Source organism: Acanthochromis polyacanthus, chromosome 8 (genome assembly GCF_021347895.1).
Source record: "Acanthochromis polyacanthus isolate Apoly-LR-REF ecotype Palm Island chromosome 8, KAUST_Apoly_ChrSc, whole genome shotgun sequence".
Lineage (NCBI taxonomy): Eukaryota > Metazoa > Chordata > Actinopteri > Pomacentridae > Acanthochromis > Acanthochromis polyacanthus.
The window spans coordinates 41,140,536-41,168,260 of NC_067120.1; the positions used below are offsets into that span (position 1 = coordinate 41,140,536).

At 40.7% G+C, this 27,725-nt stretch overlaps 2 protein-coding genes across 51 annotated transcripts in view; one reads left to right on the plus strand and one right to left on the minus strand.

Annotated features, from left to right (window-relative positions):
- Positions 1 to 17,448, plus strand: part of ndrg4 (NDRG family member 4) — a 49,346-nt gene extending 31,898 nt beyond the window's left edge. For 2 of the 50 annotated variants that reach the window (XM_051952515.1, XM_022221908.2), the window contains 12 exons: positions 2,515 to 2,577; positions 2,752 to 2,812; positions 3,296 to 3,382; positions 3,460 to 3,516; positions 4,386 to 4,489; positions 4,565 to 4,621; positions 4,888 to 4,939; positions 7,050 to 7,097; positions 9,831 to 9,866; positions 9,952 to 10,003; positions 11,491 to 11,529; positions 12,846 to 17,448. In XM_051952515.1, coding sequence (XP_051808475.1) covers positions 2,515 to 2,577; positions 2,752 to 2,812; positions 3,296 to 3,382; positions 3,460 to 3,516; positions 4,386 to 4,489; positions 4,565 to 4,621; positions 4,888 to 4,939; positions 7,050 to 7,097; positions 9,831 to 9,866; positions 9,952 to 10,003; positions 11,491 to 11,529; positions 12,846 to 13,000 — 811 coding nt within the window. In that variant the 3' untranslated portion in view covers positions 13,001 to 17,448. Of the gene's footprint in view, positions 1 to 233; positions 350 to 461; positions 522 to 575; positions 860 to 917; positions 978 to 1,037; positions 1,390 to 1,443; positions 2,578 to 2,751; positions 2,813 to 3,295; positions 3,383 to 3,459; positions 3,517 to 4,385; positions 4,490 to 4,564; positions 4,622 to 4,887; positions 4,940 to 7,049; positions 7,098 to 9,830; positions 9,867 to 9,951; positions 10,004 to 11,490; positions 11,530 to 12,845 lie in introns of those variants that run through there. The other 48 variants (XM_022221909.2, XM_051952514.1, XM_051952470.1 and 45 more) reach the window with 48 other exon arrangements.
- Positions 17,449 to 24,832: 7,384 nt separating this feature from the next.
- Positions 24,833 to 27,725, minus strand: part of LOC127535128 (uncharacterized) — a 66,866-nt gene continuing 63,973 nt past the window's right edge. Inside the window, exon 3 of the mRNA XM_051952193.1 lies at positions 24,833 to 26,873. The gene's annotated coding sequence lies outside the window, so the exon portion shown is untranslated. The remainder of the gene's footprint in view (positions 26,874 to 27,725) is intronic.

Sequence of the window (27,725 nt, forward strand, 5' to 3'; positions counted from 1 at the left end):
CTATACACCGCTTTATCCTCATTAGGGTCATGGGGGGTGATGGAGCCTATGTTTGTTTGTCTATTTGTTTATTTATTCATCTATTTATCTATTTATTTATCCATTTATGCATTCATCTATTTATTTATTTACTTATTTATTTATTTATTATTTATTTGTTTGTTTGTTAACAGGTTCCAGTACCCCACCATGGACCAGCAGTTATTTATTTGTTTGTTTTTGTTTGTTTACAGGTTCCAGTACCCCACCATGGACCAGCTGTTATTTATTTGTTTGTTTGTTTGTTTACAGGTTCCAGTACCCCACCATGGACCAGCTGTTATTTATTTGTTTGTTTGTTTGTTTACAGGTTCCAGTACCCCACCATGGACCAGCTGTTATTTATTTGTTTGTTTGTTTACAGGTTCCAGTACCCCACCATGGACCAGCTGTTATTTATTTATTTGTTTGTTTGTTTACAGGTTCCAGTACCCCACCATGGACCAGCTGTTATTTATTTGTTTGTTTTTGTTTGTTTACAGGTTCCAGTACCCCACCATGGATCAGCTGTTATTTATTTGTTTGTTTGTTTACAGGTTCCAGTACCCCACCATGGACCAGCTGTTATTTGTTTGTTTGTTTGTTTACAGGTTCCAGTACCCCACCATGGATCAGCTGTTATTTATTTGTTTGTTTGTTTGTTTACAGGTTCCAGTACCCCACCATGGACCAGCTGTTATTTATTTGTTTGTTTTTGTTTGTTTACAGGTTCCAGTACCCCACCATGGACCAGCTGTTATTTATTTGTTTGTTTGTTTGTTTACAGGTTCCAGTACCCCACCATGGACCAGCTGTTATTTGTTTGTTTGTTTGTTTACAGGTTCCAGTACCCCACCATGGACCAGCTGTTATTTATTTATTTGTTTGTTTGTTTACAGGTTCCAGTACCCCACCATGGACCAGCTGTTATTTATTTGTTTGTTTTTGTTTGTTTACAGGTTCCAGTACCCCACCATGGATCAGCTGTTATTTATTTGTTTGTTTTTGTTTGTTTACAGGTTCCAGTACCCCACCATGGACCAAATGTTATTTATTTGTTTGTTTTTGTTTGTTTACAGGTTCCAGTACCCCACCATGGACCAGCTGTTATTTATTTGTTTGTTTGTTTGTTTACAGGTTCCAGTACCCCACCATGGACCAGCTGTTATTTATTTGTTTGTTTGTTTGTTTACAGGTTCCAGTACCCCACCATGGATCAGCTGTTATTTATTTGTTTGTTTGTTTGTTTACAGGTTCCAGTACCCCACCATGGACCAGCTGTTATTTATTTGTTTGTTTTTGTTTGTTTACAGGTTCCAGTACCCCACCATGGACCAGCTGTTATTTATTTGTTTGTTTGTTTGTTTACAGGTTCCAGTACTCCACCATGGACCAGCTGTTATTTGTTTGTTTGTTTGTTTACAGGTTCCAGTACCCCACCATGGATCAGCTGTTATTTATTTGTTTGTTTGTTTGTTTACAGGTTCCAGTACCCCACCATGGACCAGCTGTTATTTATTTGTTTGTTTTTGTTTGTTTACAGGTTCCAGTACCCCACCATGGACCAGCTGTTATTTATTTGTTTGTTTGTTTGTTTACAGGTTCCAGTACCCCACCATGGACCAGCTGTTATTTGTTTGTTTGTTTGTTTACAGGTTCCAGTACCCCACCATGGATCAGCTGTTATTTATTTGTTTGTTTGTTTGTTTACAGGTTCCAGTACCCCACCATGGACCAAATGTTATTTATTTGTTTGTTTTTGTTTGTTTACAGGTTCCAGTACCCCACCATGGACCAGCTGTTATTTATTTGTTTGTTTTTGTTTGTTTACAGGTTCCAGTACCCCACCATGGACCAAATGTTATTTATTTTGTTTGTTTTTGTTTGTTTACAGGTTCCAGTACCCCACCATGGACCAGCTGTTATTTATTTGTTTGTTTTTGTTTGTTTACAGGTTCCAGTACCCCACCATGGACCAAATGTTATTTATTTTGTTTGTTTTTGTTTGTTTACAGGTTCCAGTACCCCACCATGGACCAGCTGTTATTTATTTGTTTGTTTTTGTTTGTTTACAGGTTCCAGTACCCCACCATGGACCAAATGTTATTTATTTGTTTGTTTTTGTTTGTTTACAGGTTCCAGTACCCCACCATGGACTAGCTGTTATTTATTTGTTTGTTTTTGTTTCTTTACAGGTTCCAGTACCCCACCATGGACCAGCTGTTATTTATTTGTTTGTTTTTGTTTGTTTACAGGTTCCAGTACCCCACCATGGACCAAATGTTATTTATTTTGTTTGTTTTTGTTTGTTTACAGGTTCCAGTACCCCACCATGGACCAGCTGTTATTTATTTGTTTGTTTTTGTTTGTTTACAGGTTCCAGTACCCCACCATGGACCAAATGTTATTTATTTGTTTGTTTTTGTTTGTTTACAGGTTCCAGTACCCCACCATGGACTAGCTGTTATTTATTTGTTTGTTTTTGTTTGTTTACAGGTTCCAGTACCCCACCATGGACCAGCTGGCCGGGATGCTGCCCACGGTGGTCCAACACTTCGGGTCGGTCTTTAATTCTCTTTAATCTGCTGTTAAACGCTCAGATCTTCTTCTTTATCTCCTTTTTAACGTCTTCGTGTTTATTTTAATGCAGAACTTTCAATATTATTCAGTTCTACGGTTTATAACGAGCGTCCTGTAGTATTCTGGGATGTAATTATTGTTTATCTGCTTCAGGTTTAAGAGCATCGTAGGGATCGGAGTCGGAGCTGGAGCTTTTGTTCTGGCCAAGTTCGCTGTAAGTCGCACAAAAACCTGCTGACAATCTGACAAATGTTCTGTTTTTAGGAATTTTGAATGAGAAATATTGTTTTCATTAGTTTTAACTGCAGCTGCTTTTATAAAAATTGAACAATGCTAATAAAAACTGAAAATCTGTCAGCAACAAACAAAAAGAAACCGTGGAAAGACGGTTTCAGAGACTGTATTTTAGTAGAAACATGGATCCATATCTGGACACCTACAGGAACTTTATGGAGACACTCGACCAGCCTCAAATGGACATTTTGCACTTTTAATAATTACTAATTATTGTCATTTTGGATCATTTTGAGTAATTTTAGACTGACTTTATTTTAAAAATCGGGCATTTTCCCACACTTTTTCAGTCATAATTCTTTGTCATTATTATCTAGTTTTGTACGTATTTTAGATCTCTTCGGAAGCTTCCAGTCGTTTCAGACTGATTCAGCTCCTCTCCTCTCTGTTTCTGTGTCTCCAGCTGATCCATCCAGACCTGGTGGAGGGTTTGGTTCTGCTCAACATCGACCCCAACGGTAAAGGATGGATCGACTGGGCCGCCACCAAGGTGCCTCTTTAAGCCGTGGCTTTTCCACACATTTGTGAGTCCAGATGTGTTTTCTGATGGTTTATTTTCACCTCCAGCTGTCCGGACTGACCAGCGCTCTGCCCGACACCGTGCTGCCTCACCTGTTCAGCCAGGTGAGCTCCCAGTCCACCAGAATTCATCAAAAATACACCAGAATACAACCAAAATACAACCAGAATACACTAAATAGAACCAAAATACAACCAAAATACACCAGGTACAACCAGAAAACAGCAAAATACACCAGATAAAACTAGAATATACCAGAATACAACCAGAATACACCAAATAAAACCATAATACACCAAAAATACAACCAAAATACACCAAATAAAATGAAACTGCATCAACATCTCTTCAGTTCTAGTTTGATTCTTTTTGTGAAATTTTCAGAAAACAGGAAATACTGTTAGTCTGATAAGAGAAACTTTTCCTGTATGTAAAACCAAACCTTCAAAAATAATAAAAACATGTAAAGTTAATTTATCACTTACATTTGTCGATGAAAACTTACTTTTCAGTTTTTAGCTCCAACATCAACGTAATTTCAACCAGGAGTAGACAGATCAAAAAATAACTTCTTTATGACATAATTTCATTTTGCTGCAGTTCCTGGTTGTTCCAGCAGGTGGAGCCTCTTCCTGTTTACGCCTGTAGAGACCAGAGGAGGTCAAAGCAGAGAGCATTGTGGGAGTTTAGCAGCAATCGGCACCATGACAAAGACTAATGAGGAAGTTAATGATGTCAAACCAATTTATTTTTTCAAAAAACGACTAAAAATATGTCTGAAACAACAACATTTGTGTTGAAATGTCCATTTTTACAAAAACGTGACCAACAGTTGTCCTAAATGTGTTGATAATGACTCTAAAATGACTTGAAAGTTCCTCAGAATGAATCAAAACTCTGTTGGTTTGTTGTTGCGGCCTGAACTACTTCTTCCTTCTGGTGGAACTTCATGAGCCGAACGTTTGTCCTGCAGGAGGAGCTGATGAGCAACACGGAGCTGGTCCAGAGCTACAGGCAGCAGATCAACAACACCATCAACCAGTTCAACCTGCAGCTCTTCTGGAACATGTACAACAGGTAGAAGATCTGAACCATCTCCACCTCCCACAGTCTGAGCTGAAGCTCAATCTAAACTTCTGTCGTGTGTTTCAGTCGGAGGGATCTGGAGATGAACCGCAGCGGGACGGCCATCAACGCAAAGACCTTAAAGTGAGTCTGGAGATGCAGTAATGCTGGAAATAAGAGATGAAGGTGAATCCTCCCTTCATGTAGGGACTTATGGACAGAATCAGCTGAAAGTCCTACATGAAGGGAGGATCAGCTGAGAGTCTTCTATGAAGGAAGGTTAGGGATGGGGTTGGTGCTTGGAGTTCGTTAGGGGTTTGACCGACTTTTGATGTTTCATTTCTGCCTTTTGCTGCTTTCTTTGTGTCACATGAATGAAATATTCACTGTTTTTCTGCTGGTTTCTGCAGATGTCCCGTGATGCTGGTTGTTGGAGATAACGCTCCAGCTGAGGAGGGAGTGGTGAGTTTAACGTGGACTAGATGGTCCAAAAATTGTTTAAAAATGTTCCCGAAATTACTCAAAAACTGTCCAGAAATCTGTTCAAAGAGACTCAGAATGGTCCCAAAATTATTGAAGTGACAGAATCTGCCCTGAAAAGACTTAAATGACTTAAAATTCATCCAAAATTATTTAAAATTTGTAGAAAATAATATAAAATTGGTCCAAAATGATTTAAAATGAGTCCAAAATTATTTAAAAAGTGTTGAGAACGCCACATGGTCCAGAATGACTCAGGAATTGTTGACAGCATCTTTTTTAGAATGACCTGAAAAACCCAAATGATTGAAAACTTTCAGGAAAAATAAGAAGTTTAAGAGAAAGCAGATTCGGTGTTCAGACTGAAACACCTGGATGGATGTAACACTGAGCTGGAAAAAATGGCAAAATGACCTGAAACTTGGATAAAAATGACACAAAAATCCTCCTAAAATGATTCAGATTTGACCTTTGTTCTGAATAAAGGTTTCTGTGTCGTCGTGTTTTCGTGTTCCGCTCCGTTAGCTCGTCTCTTCAGGATCATTTCATTCTGCTCAGTGTTCTGGTCTCTGTTGGGACCGGGTCAGAACCAGACCTGGTCCTGGTTCTGGTTCTGGCTCTGGGATGAAGGTGTCTGTGCTGCAGGGCACATGGAGGTTTCTGGTCCAGTTCTTCTGCTCCACTTAATCTGAGTCATGGCTTATGAAAGCTCCTGAACAGGAAGTAGCTGGAGCGTGAGAGGAAGTTGTGTTTTATGGGATGTGACAGATGGAGGTCACATTAATATTTCATCTCCAGCCAGCTGAGGCCAGTTCTCCCTCAGAGAAACCCTCAGACTCACATCTACTGCAGCTGGAACCCTGAAAACATCTGAGAAACGACAGAAGCTAAAAACTCTACAAACCAGCTGGAGGCGTCACACTGAGAATGAAAGACTCCACTGGACACGGAACCATCACATTGTTCTACATGATGTGTAAAAACTCACCAACAAACGTTTAGATTGAAGACACAAAATGACAAGAATGAGACAAAAACGACAGAAATTGGACAAAAAAGCAACAAAAATAAGGCACAAAATGACAAAAACGAGACGGAAAACAACAGAAATGAGACAAAAATAAGACAAAAATGAGACGGAAAACAATGGAAATGGAACACAAAATGAGTGTGTGTTACTGTGTGTGTGTGTTACTGTGTGTGTGTTACTGTGTGTGTTTTAGTGTGTGTGTGTGTTTCTGTGTGTGTGTGTGTGTTTTAGTGTGTGTGTGTGTGTTTCTGTGTGTGTTTTAGTGTGTGGGTGTGTGTTTTAGTGTGTGTGTGTGTGTTTCTGTGGGTGTGTGTTTTATTGTGTGTGTGTGTTTCAGTGTGCTTTCTCTGCAGCAGTGAGTCATCTCTGCAGCTCTCCAGTATCTGGGTCACTGATTCAGACGCTATAGATTAAACTCAGACTCTACACTTTATTTATGGCTGCAGCTCAAATAACACACTGTACATTTAAATACATCTAAATAAATATGAATAAATACTGAATAAATCTAAATAAATGTGAATAAATAATAAATTAATCTAAATAAATCTGAATAAAATACATTAAAATAAATATAAATTAATCCTAAATAAATCTAAATGAACATGAATAAATCTTTAAAAAATCCTCACACAGCCGTAATCTGACCTGAGAACCGGGAATAAGAAGCCCTGGATCGAACAGCTCTGGAACTAGACAGGGTTCTAAAGACGGCCGGTTCTGAAGACGGCTGGTTCTAGCAGCAGACTTCCTGTTTGTTTCTATGGAGATTTTTAACAGGTTTTACTGACCTCATAAAATCTGTACGATGAATCTCCACCAGGTTCACAGCAGACCATTACTGATGGAGCTGCAGGTCTTAATAGATCATTTATGAGCTTCCTCAAAGCTGCACGACGAGTTAGTAGCTGGAATAAACCAGATTAAACCAGAATGAACCAGATTAAACCAGAATATAACAAAATAAACCAAATTAAAGCAGATTAAACCAGAGGATGATTTCTTCTTGCTGAAGGTCTCCAGGTCCATCACTCTGAAGCTGTTGTTGTTTTTGTGTTTCAGGTGGAGTGTAACTCCAAACTGGACCCGACCAATACCACCTTCCTGAAGGTAATAAAAATAATAATACATTTTATTTGTATAGTGCTTTTCATAACACTCAAAGACACTTTACATGTAAAACCAGTAAACACCAAGTCATAAAATATATCATAAAAATAAGTTTGTACTATGTGTTAAGATACCACAGTCCTGCAGCGTGTTTATTTTATTCCTCATTCTCAGAAACTCAACATCCAACATGATGGAGTCAGACTGTGGTTGTAAACGAAACACAGCGATGGTTTTATTCCATTAAATATCCTGAAAAACTGTTTATATGTTGGTCATAACTGAAAAACACATTATTTATAGATTAAACTTACGAACAAACCTGTCAGAGAACGTTTCAGATGTTTGTTCACTCATTACCAACACTTCCAGAAATAACACAAGACACTAAACGACCACAAAGAGACACTAAACGACCACAAAGAGACACAAAACGTCCACAAAGAGACACAAAACGTCCACAAAGAGACACTAAACGACCACAAAGAGACACTAAACGTCCACAAAGAGACACAGAACGACCACAAAGAGACACAAAACGACCACAAAGAGACACAAAACGACCACAAAGAGACACAAAACGACCACAAACGGACGCTAAACGACCACAAACAGACGCTAAACGACCACAAAGAGACGTTAAACAACCACAAAGAGACACAAAACGACCACAAAGAGACACTAAACGACCACAAAGAGACACTAAACGACCACAAAGAGACACAAAACGACCACAAAGAGACACTAAACGACCACAAAGAGACACAAAACGACCACAAAGAGACACTAAACGACCACAAAGAGACACAAAACGACCACAAAGAGACACAAAACGACCACAAACGGACGCTAAACGACCACAAACGGACGCTAAACGACCACAAAGAGACGTTAAACGACCACAAAGAGACACTAAACGACCACAAAGAGACACTAAACGTCCACAAAGAGACACTAAACGACCACAAAGAGACACAAAACGTCCACAAAGAGACACAAAATGACCACAAAGAGACACAAAACGTCCACAAAGAGACACAAAACGCCCACAAAGAGACACTAAACGACCACAAAGAGACACTAAACGACCACAAAGAGACACTAAATGTCCACAAAGAGACACAGAACGACCCCAAAGAGACGCTAAACGACCACAAAGAGACGCTAAACGACCACAAAGAGACACAAAACGACCACAAAGAGACACAAAACGTCCACAAAGAGACACAGAACGACCCCAAAGAGACGCTAAACGACCACAAAGAGACAAAAAACGCCCACAAAGAGACACTAAACGACCACAAAGAGACACTAAACGACCACAAAGAGACGCTAAACGACCACAAAGAGACACAAAACGACCACAAAGAGACACTAAATGTCCACAAAGAGACACAGAACGACCCCAAAGAGACGCTAAACGACCACAAAGAGACACAAAACGCCCACAAAGAGACACTAAACGACCACAAAGAGACACAAAACGACCACAAACGGACGCTAAACGACCACAAAGAGACACAAAACGCCCACAAAGAGACACTAAACGACCACAAAGAGACACTAAACGACCACAAAGAGACACTAAACGACCACAAAGAGACGCTAAACGACCACAAAGAGACACAAAACGCCCACAAAGAGACACTAAACGACCACAAAGAGACACTAAACGACCACAAAGAGACACTAAACGACCACAAAGAGACACTAAATGACCACAAAGAGACACAGAACGACCAGAAAGAGACACTAAACGACCACAAAGAGACGCTAAACGACCACAAAGAGACGCTAAACGACCACAAAGAGACACAAAACGACCACAAAGAGACACTAAACGTCCACAAAGAGACACAGAACGACCACAAAGAGACACTAAACGACCACAAAGAGACACTAAACGACCACAAAGAGACACTAAACGTCCACAAAGAGACACTAAACGTCCACAAAGAGACACAGAACGACCCCAAAGAGACGCAAAACGACCACAAAGAGACGCTAAACGACCACAAAGAGACGCTAAACGACCACAAAGAGACACAAAACGACCACAAAGAGACACTAAACGTCCACAAAGAGACACAGAACGACCACAAAGAGACACTAAACGTCCACAAAGAGACACAAAACGACCACAAAGAGACACTAAACGACCACAAAGAGACACAAAACGTCCACAAAGAGACGCAAAACGACCACAAAGAGACACTAAACGTCCACAAAGAGACACAGAACGACCACAAAGAGACACAAAACGACCACAAAGAGACACAAAACGTCCACAAAGAGACGCAAAACGACCACAAACGGACGCTAAACGACCACAAAGAGACACTAAACGTCCACAAAGAGACACAGAACGACCACAAAGAGACACAAAACGACCACAAAGAGACACAAAACGTCCACAAAGAGACGCAAAACGACCACAAAGAGACACTAAACGACCACAAAGAGACACAAAACGTCCACAAAGAGACGCAAAACGACCACAAACGGACGCTAAACGACCACAAACAGACGCTAAACGACCACAAAGAGACGTTAAACGACCACAAAGAGACACAAAACGACCACAAAGAGACACAAAACGACCACAAAGAGACACAAAACGTCCACAAAGAGACACTAAACGTCCACAAAGAGTTGTTGTCAGTGTTGTTGTCGAACAGAAACATAACACAACGTTGTGTGTCCGTTTGCTGATTCCTGCTTTCTCTGATGCAGATGGCTGATTCTGGTGGACTCCCTCAGCTCACACAGGTAACACACAGACACACACTCACCTGTACAGAGAACGCAAACACAACATCCAGAATCTCACTGTTGTTGTGTTGTTGTGTTGCAGCCTGGGAAACTGACTGAAGCCTTCAAGTACTTCCTGCAGGGGATGGGCTACAGTGAGTATCACAGGGTTTGATCTGATCTTCAGTCCAGAACTAAAGTTTTCATCCACCTCTGAAGACCTCATTAACCCTGCAGGCCTGATGGAACCATTTCTTTACCACGTCTGATGTGTGTTTGGACTCATTGTCTGGTTGAAACATCCAACTGTGTCCCGGATCAACCTTCTGCTGATGGTTTTAGGTTCTCCTGAAGAACGTGGAGGTGATCCTCCTCCTTCATTATTCCATTTACTTTGTGGAAAGCTCCAGTTCCACAGAGCATGATACTGCCACCACCATGCTGGATGGTAGGTTTGGTGTTCTTGGAGTTAAAAAAAAAGACCAAGACAGTCTGAAACCAGTCCTGACAAGATGTAAAACCAGGACCAAAATCAAACCTAAACCAGTCAGAACCAGTCCAACATCCAGTCTAGAACCAGTCCAGAAGCTCTTCTAGAAAGCCACAGAGCATGATACTGCCTCCTCCATGCTGGATGGTAGGTTTGGTGTTCTTGGGGTTGAAGACCTCACCTTCAGTTTTTGTTCCATCTGACCTCAGAACTTTCCTCCAGAACATTTTCTTTGTCCATGTGATGAATGGAGCTTTAAGGTTCTGCTTCTAGAGGAAGAACTTCCTTCTTCATGGATTCTCTAGAACCCTGTGGACACTGACAGCTGTGTTCCATTTATGAGTCAATGTAGACATCTCCATCAGTCTGGACCATTTTTGCATCATCTCAGGCAGATTTTGAATATTTTTAGACACATTTCCAAACACTTTGGACTATTTTAATTTGTCAATTGGGGGATTTTTTTTTAAAGTAATTGATCAATTTTAGGGTCAATCTGTGCAGTTTTTGAATCATTATCGAAACGTTTTCAGTCACCTTGAAGTGGTTTGAGTACATTTTTTGCAGGTTTTTAATAACTTTAGACATGTTTTAATCACTTTGGATGAATGTTGGTTGAATTCATGTCCTTATAGACATCTCTTCAGTCAGTTTAGGTTGTTTTTGAGCCAATTTTGGGCAATTTTTGCAACTGCTGAGCTCTTTAGACGTTCCCACTGTAGAGTTTGAGTCTAATGAGTGGATCTAATGGTTCTAGTTAAACTGGATCAGAGGAGTCAGCAGCAGTAGTTAACTGAAATCACTCAGGAGAAGTTATGAGGCCATGAAGCTCAGAAAATGTGATTAACACAACTTCCTACATCAACAAAACTGATGATTCCAGTTCCTGATTGTATATTTATGATCAATATTTACAGAATAACTTTAATAAATCTATGAAAGAACCAAAGTTCACGATTGTTTTAGTGACAAAGGTTCATGTTTCAATGGTTCCATCATGAATCCAGATTCTAGGAATCACTGGAGACTCAGACTGATGATAAACATGGACTTTACAGTGGATGGAAACTTTACTTCAGACGTATCTGAGTTGTGTTCTGTTGTTGCTGCAGAGGAACTGAGTTGTGTTCATGTGTTCTGTCTGTTCTTCAGTCGCGTATGTGAAGGATCGGAGGTTGAGTGGAGGTCCAGGTACTGGTTCCTCACCGTCACCTCTGACCTCCTGCTGCCCTTTTCAGTTTCACTACTGATCGGTTCTTTTTACGTTTGCTCTCATTTCTGGTTGTTTATTTTACCCCCGAGGACATAGAACCCTTTTATGATTTATCAGAAATCATTTTTCCTCCAGTGGAAAAATACGCTGCCCCTCCTCCCATTCCTTTACCATCGCATCTCTGCATGGCGTCCAGCAGCTCCGAGCCACTTCTCAATGACAACCACAAAACAAGAGTTTCACGGTTTAAAGTGTTCAAATCAAGCTCTCAGTCTGAGGCTCTTTTTGCACATCAATAAAAGACTATTTGGACAGGTGAGAGAATCACAAAGTTGGCCTTTTTACCACTTTTAATCAAAAGTCTTTCTTAAATGTTGATGCTAATTTATTATCCCATGAAAACTGGATGAATTCAGGCTTCAAAGCTGCACTAATAAATATTTTTGGTCATGTTACAGAACACAAAACGCAAAGAAAATTCTCCCCGAATCTGCTGTTGTTGAGCATTTTAGCATCTTTAAGCTTGGTGTTTTGATTTTCCAGCAACAAGAAGCAGTTTTCAGGTAAAAGGCTCTGACAAACCCAAAATTAAATGCAAGGAGTTGAACAAAAAGATACGCAAAACATCCACAAAGAGACACCAAACACCTAGAAAGACACAACATGAGCACTAAAAGAAACACAATGACCTCGTTTTTGCATCTTTTAGCTCATTGTTTTGGTTTTTAAGCTGACAAACTGCATTTATTTCCAGCAGAAAGTAATTTTCTGGAAAAAAAAGCCACAAAGAAACCCAAAACTAAACGAAAGACAGACTAGTTTTAGAACATAGATGTGCAAAACTTCACAATCACCTCAAAAACACACAAAACCACCACAAAGAGACACAAAATCACCTTAAAAAATACACAAAATGACACCAAATAGAGTCTAAAATGACACCAAAGAGACACAAAACAATCACAGAGACCCAAAATGACAACAAAGAGACACAAAAGCAGCTCAGAGACAGAGGAGAACCAGATAATTATTGGATGAACAGTGTGATTTTGGTGTCTTTGTGTTTGTGGAGTGCATGACGCTAACGATGTGTCTCCGTCGGACACATTAGCAGCTCTAACTAACAACCATCCCGGCTGTCGTGTGAACCAATCAGCTGCCTTTTCTCACCAGCTACCAAAGAGGAAAATCTTCAGTTCTCCACATTAGCATGCTCTCCCCACATCCTCCCAGCATCGTAGTACATGCTTTAAATCGACCAATCGTAACGCTGCGTTCTCCCTCCCCCTCCCAGTGCCGTCGGCCAGTATGACCCGCCTGGCCCGGTCCAGGACGGCCTCCCTGACCAGCGCCGGCTCCATGGACGGCCAGCGATCCCGGGCCTGCACCCAATCCGACAGCACGGAGGGCGTGGGCACCGTCAGCCACACCATGGAGGTGTCCTGCTGAAGACCTGGAGGCTTCATCAGGCTCACCATGGAGGTGTCCTGCTGAAGACCTGGAGGTTCCATCTGCAGAACCTCCTCACTGTAAAATACCATCAGTGTTCCGCCTCAGCCCTCCACCAATGTCCACACAGCTGTTTTCCTTCTTCAACAGTCATTCTTGTGTTTGCTGAGTGTTTCCTCATTCTTTGCCTGCAACCTCTTAAACCCCGCCCCCCAACACACACCTACACCTGTCTATCCATACAGCAATAAGAGCTGCAGGTTAGTGTCCGGCCAGAGGTGGGCGCTGAGCACAAACAGGAAGCAGTGACAGCTTGTAATTCTCTCTCTCTGTGGTGTTTTGAAGCAGCGGTTTTTACGTGTCTCCGGGTGTGACAGGTGAGGTTGAGAAAGGGGCGTGTCCAGAGGTCAACGGACAGCAGAACACAGCCAATCGTAGCCAAGTGCACCTGTAGCGCTTAGAAAAGATTCATTAGCTTTTGTTAGCATAGCTAGAGCCCAGCACACAGGTTTAAAGCTGCACTGAAGCTTCGCAAATTTATGTCAAATTATAAAGATAAAGAGAGACATCGTCTGAGTACAAGTGTATCTTTTAGAAACCCTTTGAACTCGTAGTTTCTCAAGTTGTCCTGAAACCAAACCACTAAACCACCAGAGAGCCTGGCCTGCTTTTATCTCTGTTGCTATGGTAATATGTTCATTACTTTTTTACTTCACCAGGGAACTCTGCAAACTGAGTTATGTGATGATACGTTTGTCTGTCACCTGTAGGACTGAGAGACGGATGAAGGGATGGACCAGAACCATGTGGTCCATCCGTCTTAGAGATGTTTCTGGTCCATCCATCCATCATCTCTTAGCAACACTATTCAAAAACAGACTAAAGGATTTGGATGAAATTTTCATGGAAGATCAGAAATAACACAAAGATCAAGTGATTAGATTTTGGTTTGATTAGACTTATTGGGATTTATCCATCGGAAACGATACATGAATTTATACAAATTAAAGTTAGAAAGATAAAGAGAGACATCATCGGCGTATGAGTTTAAATTTTATAAACACTTCAAACTCATAGTTTCTGGAGCTGTCCTGAAACCAAACCACTAAACCACCAGGGAGCCTCGCCTGCTTTTATTTCTGTTGCTATGGTAATATGTTCAATATTTATGTAGAGGGTTTTTTTGTCAATCTGGATCAATCAATTGGAGACTATTAGCCAGTATAAATCTGTGATCGCAGCTTCTGAAATATGAACACGATAAACAGAATATCTGGAGAACAAGACATTTATGGGAATCATTGATCAGATAATCGAGAAGATAAAGATGAGTGTTTGAGAGGAACATTAGTGCTTCTCTATGAGTTTAGGAATGCTGTGTAGAGGACTGTTCTGTGGTCTGACTGATGTCTCAGTAAAATCTAACATCCAAACAGTCCTCTGTGTTCTGTTTGGAGCCACATTAGTGCACCGTTGCTGAGCGCAGCTTTAACTGTACGTCTCCTTACGTTTCTGAGACAGTCCACCTCATAGTTCTAGATAGAATAGAATCACTTTATTCAGATAGAAGACGTATTTATGAAGGCGTATCTGCATGTGAATGTCATCTAGAACCAGAGTAGTACCTGAGTCGTGTTCTTCATTAGCACCCTAATGTCCAGCAGAACCATCGTCACAGTTTAGCTGCTGGACCTGGTTCAGCTCTTCAACGTAACAATCACACTATGAACCAGACCAGACCAGGACGGTGGGGGGGCCGAGGCGGAACCGGGCCGACCCAACACCAAAGACCAAAGCTTCCGTTTCAGAACCCAGCCCCTCCCAGAGGACAAACCAAAGCTGCACACACACGTTCTCCCCTGAAGGAAGAGCTGCGTGGGCCGGGTTCTGGAACGGAACCAAAGAACAGATAGGAGAACCTACATTCTGATGTAAACAGAACCTCACAGTGTAGTACGTAGGTGTAGCTGTAGATTAGAAGCTGTGAGCTGCTGTCTGTGATTCTGGACCACCTGGACCCTCTGAACCCAGGACCGGTTCTGTCTGAAGTCCTGCAGCTCTGTGGCACCAGAACATCCTGAAGGAGGAGACAGAACTCAGAGATGTCCTCTGGCAGTAGTTAGAACGATGGAAATCAGAGAAACAGTTGAAAGCCTGTTTTCCCATGAGTGTTACCAGAACTGAGAACATGGTGGCGCTGTATACTCTGGATGTTTTATCCGTACACTGCCTGCAGTTCAACCGAAGGCTGTTCGAGGGTTGTTGTTATCAGTCGTAGCCATAGACTGTATATAAAGATGGACGTAGCATCTGGCTACAAAAATGAAGCCAACCCTGAAGTGTGAAAAACTTTCAATATCACGCCGTCCGCTAGGGTTGGCTCCAAAAAGCTTTTTCTCCATAGACCCCAATTCATTTTTGGAAAACATAAAATTTGATAGACTGATGTTCTACAGCTCAGGATTTTTTTCCCGTTAGTTTTCATGGTCAAAATGAGAGATCAGGTGGCCGATCTTAAAATAAATCAATACTGAATTTTAAATAAATCGTTAAAGTTGGTGGAGCCAGGGGGCGTGGCTATACTTGATAGACAGCAACAGAAGCCTCTACGGTAAAATGTGGGCGGGATAAGAGAGTCCTCAGCCAATCCTGCCCCTAGTTGCTCTCCGGTCCAGTCTGTTTGATGACGCTTTTTACGTCACTGGCTCCAAAAAATCCAAAATGGCGACCAGGAAGTAGCAAAATCCGGGCTTCATTTTCTCTGCGTTGAAACCAACGGGTGACGTCACGGTTAGTTCATGCCTGGTCGTAGCGTCATGGTTCGTAGATAAAATGATTAATAATAATTAGCATTTTTAGTTTTCTACAGAATCTGGTTTGGACAAACAGTTGGTTTTTGGTGACTTTCTAAATGTTGGTGAAGTACGATTTCAAGCTCAGATTTGGTTCACCGAGGATGAGCATGGAAGTTGTTTGCTGTTGATGAACTTTAGATGTTTTATTTTTTACTTCTTTGAGGTAACGTGGTGGTTCAGAGGGTCAGAGCTGGGGTCTCCTGCTTTTATTCTTCATTCCTGTACAGCATTCCTGTTTGTTGAGTTCCCCTGAAGTTAAATCCTTCGGTCCCCTGTCAGAAGGGGCGGAGCTTCCATTCGCTGAGGCGTGCGCTTCCCTGCAGCGGCCTGTAAGGGGCGGGGCTTTTTTGGCGCCATTTGGGCTCCAAGCTCGGAATGTAGGGCAACCCCCAGCCACCTTAAAAAGACAAAAAAAGACCCCTTTACCCTGAAAAAACCACACGGTGCCCCGGCCCTCACAGGCGGACCCAGACGCCGCCTAAAGGGCTATCAGCTGACGTCACTTTGTGAGCATGTTGTAGTTCGTGACCACCAGGGGGCCCCAGAGAGCAGGACGAGGTTCTCAATGCAAGAAGAGAGTTCAAAACACAGAGAGAGAGATGCATGGTCAGAAACATCTGAAAGTGAAACTAAAGAAGTTATTATTCAATTTGAATTTCTTCGATTTCAATCCACTTGAAACTAATATATTGAAGGTAAATTCAGCTGCTCTGATGTGATCCCCACTGAAAATAATATCCAGTTTTTATAATTCAAGTTCAGGTTCTTGAAATTCAGACTCGGACTGAAGAAGAACAACCGCATCCATCTGAATCATGAAAACTAAACGTAAAGAATCTTCAGTGAGGCTCAAACAGAATTCACCTGAATTCAGTTCCTATTTTACTGGAATAAGTTTCAATTGAGTAAATTCAAACTGTTTTTACTTCTAGTAAAGTTTAGAACTTCAAATGATGAGGTTCAACTTATTACATAAATGTAGATATAAAGGATTTAGATTGTTTGTAAAGACTGAATGTTGAAGGACAGAGTGTTGAGGAGATGAGCTGGTAGAGAAGCTGGAGGTCAGTCGCATGTAGCCCGTCGTCTGTCTTCTGTATCTTTGGTTTCCTCCACATGACTCCACCCAAACTGCCGGAGGGCTCCTGAATGTATCGTCCCTTCCTGAAGTGCTGTACAGTATCGTCCTCCTCAAACCTTCCTCCTCTAAGCCTTTAAGGTTGTTCCTGCAGACCTTGGCCCTCCTTGTAGATACTTTTTATTTCTAGCAGGTTTCCTGAACACTGAGTCTTTCTGTTTTTTTAGGCAGCAGTAGGTGTCGCCTCCTCTCGCTGTGATGATGTTACTTCATGTGTTTCTCTTCTAACTGCCATGAAGACTGATTTGTATGAAGCAATAAGTTCTTTTCTTCTCGTGGGATTGTCTCATGTTGTGGGATTCTTCCCTCAGCTGGTTTCTGTTCACAGAAGGACTCTTTCCTGCTTCGTTGTCATTCAGATGTGTGCTGTAAAGGTTCATATATTCTCTAACAGTAAGCCGTCTGTCTGTGTGCTGATCCAGTAACCAGTAAGAAATAAAGACTAAATAAAGTCAGTCTGAGGCGTCGCTTCTTTTTCTAGCGTCCAGAGATGAAGCCTTTCCTTCATGTCTTTCATATATTTCATATTTATTAACAGAAAAATGCTCTAAAATCACAGTCTGTTAAAAATTGTGAGAATTCAGCACATCTCACAGAGAATGTTGACTTTTAAAAACATATTTTATTAAACTTTTGAATTAAAGTCTGCAGACAGTTCAGAACCAGATCAAGAACAGCTGATCTCAGTTAGATTTACTCTTCATCTTTATTCTTCTGCTGACAGAGGGCAGTAAGACTAGCCCAGGAATGCTACTTCCAACCTAGAGATGCTAGTCACTGGTTTAGGAATGCTAGTCGCTAGCTAACAGATGCTAATGACTAGCCTAGAAATGCACGTGTCCACCGTAGAGACTATAGTGACTAGCTTAGGAAGGCTAGTTATGTTTTCCATAAAATGATAGCAGCTTAGCATCAGCTGAAGGAACAAGTAACACCTTGGTTACCAACTAGCATTATTAGGCTAAAAGAACTTGCTAAGAAACGTGGTATGTCTAATAATCCTAGTCAGTAGTCAAATGATGCTAGTGACTAACACATAAAAACTAGTGACTTGTCGAGGATTGCTAACTGGTAGGCAAGGAATGCTAGCAGTTAGCCTAAGAGTGAAACACTCGTTGCTAGCCTATAAATGCAACTGGATAGCTCTGGAGTGCAGCTCAGCAGCTACACTTCTACTAAATGTGTTTCTGTCTTAGACTTGAGTCAGTTAAATTGATAGTGTAATGATACCGCCACCTCCATGCCCAGCAGTAGGTCTAGAGTCCAGAGGAGTCCAAGATAAACCAGAAGATTGAAACCAGAAGAACCGAACTGAGGAGGAAACAGGTTAATTTAACCAAATATTAGCATTTCTGTTTGCTTGTGATCCAACAGGTTTAGTCATATTTCTAGTAGAACTTCAATAAATCTGTGAAAGAAAGAATATGAAGCTTATATTTACACTTTCACAGTTCAACGACAGAAATGACTGAATGAAACGTCTGATGTAAAATAATCTGAACAGACTCATAGAAAACAACAGGATCAGTTTAATAACATTTTGATTAATTTTTACAGCTGATCGTTTTTATTTCCACATTAAAGATCTGTAAAATATGTTTTAAGAAGATTCAATAAGATTCTTCTGTAAACTTTTACTCATTTTATAATTGATTAGCTAAAATCAAATAAAGATTTTTACAATTAGAAGTGATGAAGGACTCACGGTGTTCCACAGGAGCAGCAGCAGCATCATGTTGAAGCTCCTCAGATGAACAAACTTCTTCTCCTCACCGATGAATCTACTAGTCCATGAGCCAGATGGTTGGTCGCTACCACTCAGGGTAAATTGCCACCTATACCATTTTATTATTCTACCCATGCATATATCAGGTTGGTATGATAGGCCTCTCAAAGCAGCAGCTTAATGTATTTTATGCAGGTCTCAGGTTTTCACAGACTGTGTCCCCTTAGAACAAAAGGGCTCGCCATTTACCAGCCCATCCCTTGCTTTAGTTTGGGAAGAATGTCTTGAACATCTCCAGAAATGTTCCAGAGTACATTTTGGAATGGCATTTTGAGTTCAAAACAGAACTTGATATAATCTACATTCATACATTTAAATAAATTATAATATTTGTATTGTTTTCATATGTCTGGAATAAGCTGTTTGAACTGACTGAGTATACACTGTTGCTATGACTGTGGGCTCGCTGTGTGCTTTCCTAGGTGTTAACATTACAAATAGACCAGACAGATACTGGTTCCATCTCTGGTGATCAAACCAAAGTGGTACTAAAATGTACGTTGGCTTTTCCACACTGGCAGCTTCATCACTTATTAGTGAAACGTCACAGTCACCATAACTGCTGTATTACAATCCATTTAACCCTCTGAGGCCCACAGCTGCAAATTACAACATTTTTAAGGCTGTACATATTTCTGACTGAATGTAGACAAACACTACATTTCCCAGCATCCCACACTCTGAACTGCAAAACTCAATATTTCAAAAATATTAATACAGTGAGGTATACCACGTTCAAACAACACGTCTTCCACTGACCTCCAGCTCTCTGTTTAGGAACAATTTCAACAGTTTTCCAACTAAGTATTTGACCTGTGGTATTATTTCCTTCATCAGAAAGATGTTTAGTGACAGACAACTGAAATTACTTCTTTTAAAGTATAATAATGTGATTTTTAGGGATTTCTTTCAACGGTGCAAAAATGCAACACTGGGTTTTACTGGGTGCTGCTCATTTACACAGAAGAACCATCACAGGGTCAGGCATATGGGTTCTGTAAAGCATCCTGAGACAATTTGACTGTAATTGGTGCTATACAAATAAAATTTAACTGAATTGAATCACAGGTCATGAATAAACTCATCAATTGTACCATCTATACAGTGTCTATACTGTACATATACAGTCATAGAACAAATGATCAGACCACCCTTGTTTTCTTCAGTTTCTTCTTCATTTTAATGGCTGGTACCACTAAATGTTTATTACTTGAAGAATACAATGACCACGACAAAAAATGCAGCTGATTCCATCATACTTTGTGTTCTAGCTGACATGCTTCAGCTTCATTGGATTCCAGGGTCTATAGAGGTCATTCCATGTCATCAGCAGCACTGCACATGTAAAGGCCTAGAGTGGTTTCCTGCTGACATTCAGCTCAACTCAGAAGTTGTCAGCTCTCACATAACGCCTAAAACTAAAGAATTCTGTGAAGCTGCAAAGGCAGCCATCATGACTGAGAGACAGGTAGAGAAAAAACTGAAGATCTCCAAGACAGCCGTTCATCACACCAAGAAAAACAGCCCAGCATGGTTCTACCAAACTGCTAGCTCAGTACTAGCTCCTGTGTGGATCATGGGACTAAAACAGACAGAAAGGAAAACATGGAATCCTAAAAGCTGTTTTTGGCAGAACAATGCATAGCTACTGATGGAAGAACTGAAGGGATTCTGGTTATTATCTAGAAAAACATGGAAAATGTCTGATATCAGCTCTGACATTAAACTCTTATGAGCTATTTTTGTTGTCATCATTATATTTGTCCAAACAAATGTAACTTTACTGGTACCAGACATTAAAATGTACAAGAAATGGAAGAAAACAAGGAGGTCTAATCATTTTTTCATGACTGTATTACTAATTGATACTGCTTTGTGTTTGCAAAAACTGACTGAACACTTGAGCTGAAAGTGTTCCATTGCCACTGAACATCCAGCTTCATGTTCCAACAACAGTGGCATGGGACAGCATTGATCACAATGAAGAGACACCATCTGGGGCTGGAACATCACACAGGGTAAACGGGATAATTGTGCAACCAAAGGTGTATGGCTCAATGCCTAAACCCAAACCCACAAAGGTCATCCAAAAAGACAAGAGAGGACTATTGAACCAGGAGAGGTGTTTACTCCAGTTTACAGTGGAGGAGAACACACTGACTCTGTCCCAAGGCCACATGTTGACATAAAATGTGAGAAAGTACTGAGAGATGCTCAAACAAAACAACCTGCTCTGGTTGGTAGCTCACATGCATTGTTCCTCCAGACAAACTGTAGATGGATGGACTGGAGATTCTGACACAAAGTATGAAGATTAGGAACAGGCTACAACTACCACATATAGTGGTAGTTTTTGACCAAGCCTTCTACGCAAAAGCCACTGACATTTTGTGGAAACACAAAGAGAGGTTTCCAAATATCATTCCAAGGATGGGAACCTTCCACACCTTATGTACGCTGCTAGGAGTAATTGGCAAACGATTCCAAGATGCAGGTTTGCAAGACTTGTGTATTGAAGCAGGCATGATTGCAGAGGGATCGGTTGATGGTGTTATGGAGGACAAACTCCAACAGGGCCATCCAACTACACAAACTGCTGTATGAAGCTTTGTTCTGCCTTGTATGGAAAGGCTTTCTTTCTTGGAATCAGAACACTGGAAGCAACAAGAAAGTCCATCTCGACATTTCATTGTCTGTGGAAGAGCTGTGTGAGAATGTGAGACAACAAACACTTCAAGAAACAGTGAACAATCCATCATATCCACATTTGGTGTCATGATCCCTGCTCCAGCTCCTGTTTCTCTCCTTCTTTCTTTCTGTTGTCCATCTCTTTTCATCTGTCTCTCTTCGTCTCCCTCCTGTCTCTCTCTGCTTCACCTGTCTACACTCAGCTCATTCCTGCAGGTGTTTCTCATTGCAGTGATCAGCTCACCTGTCCACAGTAGCTCCTGTTCACTAGTTAAACCTTGCTCAGTCACTCAGTCCCTGTTGGATCATAGTTACTGTTCCCCACCAAACCTGCCACCTCTGGACTACGTCAGCCTCATGGACCCTGCTGTTCTCCCATCCTGGATTCCCCCTCTGGACTCTGTTGTGTTTGTCAGTTCATGGATTCCCTCAGCCTCTTCCCCCTCTGTTGTTAGTTCCCCCATCTTGTGAGTGCCCCTCTGTAGCTTAGTTTGGTTAATTCAGTTCTATGTTGTAGACTTCCATTTTTGAATTCTTAGAGTTTAGCTTGTAGAGTTTTAGTAGCTTAGGTTTGGTTCTTTCCCCCCAGTTCAGTTCTCTGTTTATGTGTTGGTTTAGTTATTTGGTAAGTAAATCTCTTTCCGTTATTCACCTGTCTGTGCTTGGGTTCTCCAGTTTTCTCTTGTAACATTTAGCTGACCGTTTTTGAGAGTGTCTCGATCACCTGCAGAACCACAGTGGAAAGCTGCCATCTTATTGGCTGTCTTCCATGGATTACCCTTAATATTTCCATGTAAAGGTCAAAGCTCAACCACAGAGGTGTCCAGGATGGTGAAGGACACGTTTTCCTCTGCTCTGTCACACTGCAGATGTATTACATAAGTGATGGATGTGTTGAAGGATAATGACAAAAATTAGTGTTAAACGCTCTGGTTTAATTTAAATTTCTCAGTTCAAATGTGTAGATAAAAACATTCCTTTAAGTTCTCTGTATCACAGCATATCAGCAATAAACTCAACATAGTCTTCAATGATTTTGAATGTCTTTTATGAGTGTAATCGGTATTTAAATCAGTGTATATTCTTGGATTTCCTGTATCAAAGCTACAAAATTGTACTGATGTTCCTAATAAACCCATGGATATCTCGCATAAAGCTGCCACTTGTGCTTGTCTGTCATACAGGAATAGTTACTAGGGATATTGTCCTTACCAAAAATGCTAATGAGAATTTGCCCCCCAAAGTGGTACCGATGAGCCCAAATTTACCCACTTGGCTCATGGATTATAAAAACAGTCGACAGAACTAAAATATTGAAGTGAGGAGTTTCACAGCTGCTGCAGTCCGATGACTTCACTTCCTTCATGGAGATAATTATTACTTCATTTCCCCCTTTGTTGTGTTTCTGCAGAACGTTTTCCTGTCAGAATGAATCCTATTTTTTAAAAAAAAAAGAGATTCTTTGGTTCAGGTTAAGAACCCGTTTTAAACTCCTCAGGAAACATTCGTGTGTTTACTGGAATTTAAGCAATTTTCTGTTACAGTCTTACAAAGGGGGGAAAACTTCATAATTATATCTTCATTTTTTATTTATTTAATCAGGAACCATGTAATTATAATGGAACACATAGAAGTGATGCATTACATATGGAGTGTGTAGCGTAGAGCTAATTTACAACTCCTGTCCCTGGTTGGGCTTTTAAGTAAAGTAGTCAAAGGAGCAACAACACAGCCAGTGCTTCCCTTCTGCTGTACAAGTTTGAACATCTGTTACACTGTTAATGTCATTTGGTAATGTGTTCCAGATGTGACAGCTGTTGATTGAAAAGGCTGTCTGTCCACATGTAGTTCTGCGGTAAGATATTTTGTTGTTGTTGGATCTTCTGGTGACCGTGCTGCCGTCCTGTCTTTGGGTGAATCCACAGCGTAGTGCTGATTTACTGAGGCATTTAAACATTAGTTTGATGAAGCAAAGGTCTATGAAGCTGTCAAAACTCAAAATTTTTATTTAAAAAAAAAAAAAAGACAATGCCACAGAATTTATTTTTTATTTTTATCCATATTTTTCAGAGCTTGATTGTACAATGAACTGATGTGTTTTATTGCAGGCGGGGCTGCTTGAGCCCAAACTGTCAGACAGCATGAGACATGGGAGAAGATCAGAGCATGCATATACAGTAGGGCTGCCTGGTCACAAATAAAATTTATGATTAACTTAAAGCAGTTCTGAAATCTTTCTTTTCTTTTTTCTTTTTTTTTTTTTTTTACAGTTTTTGAAATCTTTATGTGGAGATTAAATTTAAGTAGAGGGTCTGGTACAACTCCAAGATGCTTGAATTCTGTCACTGAAATGATTTCTTGATTTTGTATATTAACTTTAAAGCATTGCTGGCTTGAGTTCCGAACTGAGAAGCACATGGACACGGTTTTTTTCCAGGTTTAATACGAGGTGATTTTAAATGAGCCACTCTTGGACCTTAACATTCATTCAGACAGGACGTCAGCAGCCTGTGCTGGTGTCTTATTGGTCGGATATATAATTGAATCATCTGCATAGAGTTGACACGTTGCAGTAGAGCAGCTTAACAGCAGGTCGTTAATGAAAAGGCTGACCAGTAAGGGACCAAGAATGGATCCTACAGACAAAGTTATAATTGTGGGTGACTTTAACATTCATGTTGACGTAGACAGCGACAGCCTTACAACAGCTTTTAATTCATTATTAGACTCAATTGGGTTTTCTCAACATGTAAATAAACCAACTCATAGTTTTAATCACACTCTTGACCTTGTCCTGACTTATGGCATAGAAATTGAAGAGTTAACAGTATTTCCCCAGAACCCTCTTCTTTCTGACCATTTTATGATAACATTTCAATTTAAAGTAAAGGATTGTTTAGCAGCTGAGAACAAATATCATTACAGTAGGTGTTTGTCTGACAATTCAGTATCTAAATTTAAGGAAATAATACCCTCACTGTTTACTTCAGCAACATTTACTGATAAATCAGAAGGCAATTAATATTATTTTACCCCCACAGAAGTGGATTATTATGTTAATAATGCTTCAGCCTCACTGTGTACAACTCTTGATAGTGTTGCTCCTGTAAAAAAGAAAGTTCTATCTCAGAGAAGACTTGCTCCTTGGTATAATTCCAGCTGCGGACTTTAAAGCTGGAAAGAAAGTGGTATTCCACTAATTCAGAGGAAGTGTATGTGGCTTGGAAAAATAGTCTAGTAATCTATAAAAAAGCTCTTCGTAATGCCAGGACAACTTATTATTCATCTTTAATAGATGAGAACAAGAACAACCCTAGGTTTCTCTTTAACACTGTAGCCAGGCTGACAAAGAGTCAGAGCTCTGTTGAACCTTGTATTCCTTTAGCTTTAACCAGTAACGACTTCATGAGCTTCTTTACACATAAAATAGTTCTGATTAGAGATAAAATTAATCTGGCCCTTCCTACAAATGTCACAGATGCTTTTGAATTGGCTGTTAGACCTGATGAATCTTTAGAATTCTTCACTCCTATATGTCTCTCTGAACTCATTTCAACAGTTTCTACATCCAAACCATCAACATGTCTTTTAGATCCTATCCCAACTAGACTCTTCAAGGAGATTTTACCTTTAATTAATTCTTCAATGTTAGATCTGATTAATCTCTCTCTAGTAACAGGCTATGTACCACAGGCTTTTAAGGTTGCTGTCATCAAACCTTTGCTTAAAAAGCCCACTTTAGATCCAGATGTGTTAGCTAACTATAGACCGATATCCAACCTACCATTTCTCTCTAAAATTCTGGAAAGAACAGTTGCAAATCAATTATGTGAACACTTACAAAGGAATCATTTGAAATGTTTCAGTCAGGCTTCAGAGTGCATCATAGCACAGAAACAGCTCTAGTGAAAGTTACTAATGACCTTCTCATAGCATCAGATAATGGACTAGTCTCTATACTTGTTTTGTTAGATCTTAGTGCAGCGTTTGACACAATCGACCACAACATTTTATTACAGCGTCTAGAACATTCAATTGGCATTAAAAGAACAGCACTGGACTGGTTTAAATCCTACTTATCAGATAGGTTCCAGTTTGTGCATGTCAACAATAACTCTTCTGAGCATACTAAAGTTAATCATGGAGTTCCTCAGGGTTCTGTCTTAGGACCGATACTTTTCACATTATACATGCTTCCTTTAGGCAATATTATTAGGAAGCATTATATTAACTTCCATTGTTATGCAGATGACACACAATTGTATTTATCTATGAAGCCAGATGAAACTGATCAGTTAGCTAGACTGCAAGATTGTCTTAAGGACATTAAAACCTGGATGACTTTTAACTTCCTACTGCTAAATTCAGACAAAACTGAAGTCATTGTATTTGGCCCCAAACATCTTAGAAACTCGCTTTCAAAGCAAATAGTTACTCTGGATGGCATCACATTGGCCTCCAGTACTACTGTGAGGAATCTTGGAGTTATTTTTGACCAGGACATGTCCTTTAACTCACACATAAAGCAAGTCTGTAGGACTTCCTTTTTTCACCTGCGTAATATTGTAAAAATCAGGAACATTCTGTCTCAGAGTGATGCAGAAAAATTAGTTCATGCTTTTGTTACTTCCAGGCTTGACTATTGCAATTCCTTATTATCGGGTTGTCCAAACAGCTCTCTCAAACATCTACAGTTGATCCAAAACGCTGCTGCCAGAGTACTGACAGGAGTTAGCAAAAGAGATCATATTTCCCCTATACTTGCTTCTCTTCACTGGCTTCCTGTTAAATCCAGAATAGAATTTAAAATCCTTCTTCTGACATATAAAGCTCTTAATAACCAATCTCCATCATATCTTAAAGATCTGATAGTACCATATTATCCTAGTAGAACTCTTTCCTCTCAAACTGCAGGCTTACTTGTTGTTCCTAGAATTTCTAAAAGTAGAATGGGAGGCAGAGCCTTCAGTTATCAGCGCCTCTCCTGTGGAACCTGCTCCCAGTTTGGGTTCTGGAGGCAGACACCCTCTCTATTTTTAAGACCAGGCTTAAAACGTTCCTTTTTGACAAATCTTATAGTTGGGGCTGACTGGGTGACCCACAGGGGTTCGGCTTGTGTCTTCATTGCACAGCTGACTCCCTCTTGGACGTCCCTTCGTTCTGCCTCTAGTCATGCTGCTATAGGCCTATAGGCTGCTGGGGGACTTTTCTTGACGCACTGAGCCCTTCTCTATCTACCTTTACATTTAATATGTATACCGTTATTGCAGTACATTCACTCTGTTTCCCCCTGTGCTATTTCTCCGAGTGTCCCTGGTCCCAGAGCTGGATGCTTCAGATCTGTGGTTGATGTTCCACCAGCTGGTCCAGTCTCCATCATGTCCACTGTGGGATGCTGCTGCTGACCTTCCTCCAGTCCTCTGCTTCCAACTCCCTTTTTCCACCAGTCAACTCTGCATCGCCTTCACTATACTGTTATGCTAACTTACATACTGTTTGAATTTTACTGCTAGCTATATATGGAGTATGTTTAATGTCAGAGCTGTACATCATCAGAGTAAACTATGAGTCAGTTTTCAATGTTAGCTTATACTTTGTCTGTGTCACATATCCTGTCATGCATGTATCCAAATGTGTGTTGTGTTTTCCTTGCTTTCTCACCCCTCCCTCTTCTCCCATCCCTCCCCCTTGCCCTCCTCTGTCGTTCTCAACCCCCCCGGCCAGCAGGCAGATGGGTCCCCCCTATATAGAGCCGGGTTCTGCTCGAGGTTTCTTCCCTGTTAAAAGGGTGTTTTCTTGCCACTGTCTCCTTTGGGCTTGCTCTGGGGGTCAGGCATTTGGGTTCTGTAAAGCGTCTTGAGACGAGTTGACTGTAATTGACGCTATATAAATAAAATTGAATTGAATTGAATTGAATTGAATTGAATCCTTGTGGAACACCCATATTTAGAAATGTGGCTGGGCCCTGGTGAACTTTGACACCTTGTTCTCCAAATATGATGCAAACCAGTCTATTGTCTCAGAGGAAAAACCAATCTGGACAAAAGCAAAGTATGATTAACAGTATCAAATGCCTTTTTGAGGTCGAGAAAAACTGCTCCCACAACATTCCGCCCATCCAGGCTCTGTTTAATATTTTCAACAAGGCAACAGTTTGCTGTTTCTGGTCAGTGGCCTGGTCTGAAACCAAACTGGTGTGGTTGAAGAAGTTCTCTGTCCTGTAGATAGTCTGAGTTGTGTAGTCAACTTTTACAAGAA